The sequence below is a fragment of the Hevea brasiliensis genome, chromosome 6, assembly GCF_030052815.1.
Source record: "Hevea brasiliensis isolate MT/VB/25A 57/8 chromosome 6, ASM3005281v1, whole genome shotgun sequence".
Lineage (NCBI taxonomy): Eukaryota > Viridiplantae > Streptophyta > Magnoliopsida > Malpighiales > Euphorbiaceae > Hevea > Hevea brasiliensis.
Genome location: NC_079498.1, coordinates 13,331,640 through 13,336,736, shown reverse-complemented (window position 1 = coordinate 13,336,736; position 5,097 = coordinate 13,331,640). Strand labels below are relative to the sequence as shown.

Here is a 5,097-nt window from a genome sequence, read left to right as displayed (position 1 = left end):
TAATTTGTAAACATTCACTCATTTATATTTTCAAAAGTTATTATTATATATTTTTTCATTATATTAAATTTAAATTTATAATCATATTATTATTATTATTATTATATATCACATAATTTTTATAAAAATATATTAAAATATATTTTAAAAAACCTTTCATAAAAATATAATAATTTTAATCTAATAAACATTTTTATCTATATAGTTAATTAAAATAATATTAATATTTTGATTTAAATAATTTAATATAATATTTATAATATTATAATAATATTATCATATATAAAAACTTAACAAAAAAATTATATATAAAAATTTCTACGAAAACAATAATGTGTAACACGCGTTATAAAAAAAAAACTAATTCTTTTTAAATGACAGTACACACTTAGTTTAAGGTCGATTCAATGGTGGAAGACATATGATTCATTTGGTAGGCACAACTCGAGTCCCCACTTATTCAATTCCTATTCAAAAAGATAAAATAAAATAAAATGACAGTGCAGGAATATGGTAAGATACACCGAACTGTAGAAGCACCCATAATTAAAAAAAAAAAAAAAAATTGTTTGATCCACCAAAAACAAATTTTGCAAGTATAAAATTAATATTTCCTCGATAAAACAAATCGTTGCTGCTTCTTAATTTGTTCTGCTTCTACCGCAGCTTAAAAAAAATGTTAGGATCAAAGAAAAGTTTCCAGCTCCCAAAAAAAAATTTAGCATAAATACGTAATTGCAGTGAAACAGTAAACATCTTCAGAGTATCCACATTGAGATCGAGATCAAATCGTTCATTTCCTTTCTAGAGCTGAAAGAATCGAAGAATAGTAAGAATAACCTAAAATCATTTTCTTTTCCTTCTTTAATCAAAATGACAAAGAGGCTTATCATCAGATCAAAATAATCTTCTACAATGATGTAAACAGAGAAAAAAAAAAAATCTAGAAATATTTCAACAATGACTTAGGAATTGAACTATCTGCAGCTTAGTTGCACTTCCGTTAAATCCCAGAATTGCACATTGCACAGCCATCCATCTCTAAACCAAAAAAAAATTAGGTTTGAGGCAAGAGTATTGTTTTAGAGGACTTCAACATGGACCAATACAAACGTCAGCTCCAATTCTCTCTGATTCTGAATTTAAACAGGAACTCTTTTCCCCCGGTAGCGATCCATGAACTGCACATTTTAATTAAAAAAAATATGAAACAAGTTCAACTAACAAATTATTGATGTGCAAAGATTTAGACAAGGAAATATATCAAGTATTCCATTTTCCACAAGTAACTAAACCCAATTTTACACTTCATTAGGAATACCAATCTTACGAGCCTCTTGTTTACATTAGAATTCTGGAAAAGGCTCTCTATCACATGTAATATGTGTGTGCACAAGCAGGCACGCTTACACAGGTTTTTTATTAGATTTAAGCTGTGTAATGAACTTCATTTTCAAACCTTCACCAATTTTAGCTTACCAAGATTTAGCTTGCCCTTTACATTATTGTTCACTTGCTAGACAAAAATTCTTATGTGTATAAAGATCAACTTTCAAAGACTAGGGCTATCCATAAACCCGGTCAACTAATTGAATCCTATGACACAGCTCCAATATCACCCAAAAGTAGTAGGTTCCAATTTCTTGCAGGTTGGTTGCAGTTTGACAACAGGCATAACCTGAATATTCAGGTCAGGTTCAGTTTTGAACTATGAAAACCAAGCAGAACCACCCAGACCAATTATATTAATAATCTGTCTTTACTTTTCTTTTCTTTTCTTTTCTCTTTTTCTTTTTAACATCCTGAATAGGATCTATTTTAATGTTTTTATGATAACAAAATAGCACACTAATAGACATTCTCAACTTAAATAGTGCAGAACCTCTAACCATCAAGAAAATGGTACCCAAAAAAAAAAAAAGCAAAAGGAGATCCTTTGGAGTTCCAAATTGAACATACCGATCTAATAAAAGGTTGTTGGAAGACCCAGCCAAGAATGGGTATCTTCTGAAGAAAGACTGCCAGTGTTGGCCAGAAGCCACTGCACAAAACTCCCATCAGCATCTTCAACCATGCAAAGTGAACAGATTACTATAAAACCAGTAAGATAAAAATTTAACTGACCTGAAGAGTACAACGAACCCATATGCTTCCAAAATCATGCCAATAACTGGCCATCCTACGACAACAAAGAAGAAGCCAGAACCAAATGAAATAGTTCCCTGCATGACCAGAAAAGCACAACCAATGTAAAGAAAGTATGACATGCATGGATGATGTAACTGCTGTAAAATGCACACAAGAAAGCACAATAGTTCATGTTATATAGAGAAAGAGAGGGATAGTACACCTTAAAATTTTGACGTTTCATGAAGAACTGCATGGTGGATTTTGGCCCAATAGTTAGACTCACTCCTGAGATGAAGAGGATCTGAGAACATAACGGAGAAATAAGAGAATTAAATGGATAACACAACACAATATGCAAAACAGAATATATAACATTTCAGGTTATGCATAGCCAGGAACTTACATTTCCCATGGCAAGTAATCCCTTGTCAAAGAAGAAAACGATTCCCATGAATGAGAAAAATATGCCAAATCCTGTCAATCCTAGCCCAATCTCTGTTTTATTTCACAACAGCAAAAAATCTGTGGTGTAAGAATTAGGTAGTATAGACAAGATGAATATAAGGAATGAACTAATTCTTTTTTTTCTTTTTTCCTCCTATTCATAAGCTAATTTGTGTTGGAAGCACTGCAATTAAGGTTATCCATCACCAATAACAAGATCCTGTAAATAGCAATTAACCATGATTATGAAACCTCGAGGGATGCCAAAATAAGCTTGATCTATTATGCAGTATTGATTAATATAACATGGTTCAAAAGCAATATGAAGGTAAAATGCATTCATTGACTGTATCTAAATGACATCACTAGAAGCACCTTATGAGTATTGAGTTACAAAATTTTAGCAACTAACAACAGCTAAAGACTTGCAAATGCTTCTAGTGAGCTGAATTTTCATCCACTTGAACATAAAAATTTTATAACCATGGAATGACATATAAGTCCCTAAAACCTGATGTTCATAGTTGTAATTAATAAAAGCATATATTGTACTGCCCTGAGCTTAACCATCATAGGTGGCTGCCTATATTCCTTTTTTTTTTAAAGAAAATTCACATAATCATGCATCAAATAGATGCTAAATCCTGAAAGAACAATTCCAAATTCTAAAATGAGTGCCCTATCATAAAGAAGCTCTTATGCAAGCATTCATCAAGAATCTCAACATCATTTTTCTTTGGTGGTTCTTGCCTCTCAAAACATACCATTAGAAAGGCATAGAAGTTTATTAGAACTAATAACAAGTTAGTTTTAATGGAGAAACTGATAAAGCAAAGCGATGGAAATTCTCCGTATCCCTGAATGAAGATAGAGCTTCTCCACAAATAAGTTTCAACTTAATAAGAATTTCTCAATTTACTAATACACCTCTCTTTCTCTCTCTCTCTCTCTCTCTCTCTCTCTCTCTCCTCAAGTAAATTTCCACTTAAAAAACAATTCTAAATCTATCACCAACTTCAAAACACTCTTCTAGGTAAAAATATTCTCAATTATTCATTTATGCATAAGCATACACAGCATATATGCAAAGCACGAAGAACAAAATTGACTCACTCTTGCGGTCATTCATTTCAAACGAAACCATCTTGATTTGATTCAAAGTACTTGATTACGTTCACTGCGTCACACCAACCACATAAAAAAAAGGAATTAAAACGAGAGCATAACAGATTGAAAATCAACTAAACAGGAGAACGTTTCAAGCTAGGGTTTTCATACAAAGTATCGGATCTTACAAGATCCGCAAATGATGCAATTTGGCAAATTTTTACCTGAGACAAAATCTGGAAGTAACGGAAGCTTGGATTCTTCGATTGAAAGCCTTCTAAAATGACCTGCAAGATGAAGATTGAATCGAAAAGATTAATTTAGCAGAAAAAAGAAACAGAATAGAAAAAAAGTGAGAGATGTTGAAACAAAAGCTCTGATTGGATAGCAAGAAACACTTAGCCCTAAGTTTCCTTCATGTAAGTTTTCCTAGTAATATTTCTGATCAACCAAACAGAACTGAAACCATAGAGAGATTGAAAGAGCAAGAACCTGCGATGCGTGCTTGAGAGAGAAGAGAGAGACGCGAAGAGGAGATGAGACGAGCCAAAAGCAAAAGTGAAATGACTAAGAGGGGCTTATAAACGTATAAAATTTTAAGCAACATTTTCTTTTTAAAGAAAAGCAATAATGTATTTAAATAAAGAGATAGCTAATGTTCTTGGAAAAGAGGCAGCTTATAAATATATATTACTTGTTAAGATTATTAAAAAAATATTAGATAAAAATATGTAGTAAAATTTTAAAAATTAAATAAAAATAATATAATAATTTTTTTTAACGAACAGGATAAAATATTTAGTTTAACTTTTAAACATAGAATTTATAAATATTAAAATGAAAAGATTGTTCTTTCAATTTATTTTTTATTTATAAATTTAAAAATATTATAAATAATTAAATAATTTAATTTTAGAGCTTATATAAGTTAATTTGATTAATTTATAAATTAAAACAAACATTTTTTAGAAAATATTTGGCTTAGTTTACAAAAATTAACCTACAAGTATTTATACTTATAAGCTAATATAAATTTATAAGTATTTAAAATTTTTTAAAAAATTATGTATTTGATTAAAATGCTTATAAATAATTAATAAATAATTAACACACTTAGTAATTATTAAAAAGATATTTAATTAGATATGTGGTGAAAATTTAAAAATCAAAAAATGATAATATGATAAAATATTTGGTCAAACTAATTATAAACACAGAGCTTCTAAGTATCAAAATAAAAAATTAATTTTTCTTATCTTATTTTTTGGGCTTAAACTCAAGTTATAATCCAAAAAAATGTTGTAAATAAATAAGTAAACTTATTTTTAGAACTTATAAATTAAGAAAAATACCTTTTTATTTTTTTTACGTCTAAAAAATAAATTTTTTATTTTAATTTTTTTAATTGATTTTAAT

The 5,097-nt window shown here is 29.1% G+C and overlaps 1 protein-coding gene across 2 annotated transcripts; it reads right to left on the bottom strand.

Moving 5' to 3' along the window:
• Positions 1-704: 704 nt before the first annotated feature.
• LOC110664255 (vesicle transport protein GOT1) lies at positions 705-4,318 on the bottom strand. 2 transcript variants are annotated; one of them, XM_058148411.1, is made up of 8 exons: positions 4,174-4,318; positions 3,906-3,968; positions 3,688-3,751; positions 2,534-2,625; positions 2,351-2,431; positions 2,125-2,222; positions 1,960-2,041; positions 705-810 (listed from the first exon to the last, which is right to left on the bottom strand). In XM_058148411.1, the coding sequence occupies exons 3-8, from the start codon at positions 3,716-3,718 to the stop codon at positions 805-807; spliced, it is 390 nt and encodes a 129-aa protein (XP_058004394.1). In that variant the 5' UTR covers positions 3,719-3,751; positions 3,906-3,968; positions 4,174-4,318; the 3' UTR covers positions 705-804. The 2 variants fall into 2 exon arrangements, with proteins under 2 accessions (XP_058004394.1, XP_058004393.1); XM_058148410.1 differs by lacking the exon at positions 705-810 and adding an exon at positions 837-1,181 and having other exon boundaries at positions 4,174-4,313.
• Positions 4,319-5,097: the final 779 nt, after the last annotated feature.

Bases quoted from the DNA above. Each gene is read 5' to 3' on its own strand.
- LOC110664255 (XM_058148410.1), bottom strand. From the start codon at position 3,718: ATGGTTTCGTTTGAAATGAATGACCGCAAGA. The intron at 2,626-3,687 runs GTGAGTCAATTT...GAAATAAAACAG, and splicing joins TGAAATGAATGACCGCAAGA to AGATTGGGCTAGGATTGACA. The intron at 2,042-2,124 runs GTCAGTTAAATT...AGTTTTGTGCAG, and splicing joins GGGTTCGTTGTACTCTTCAG to TGGCTTCTGGCCAACACTGG.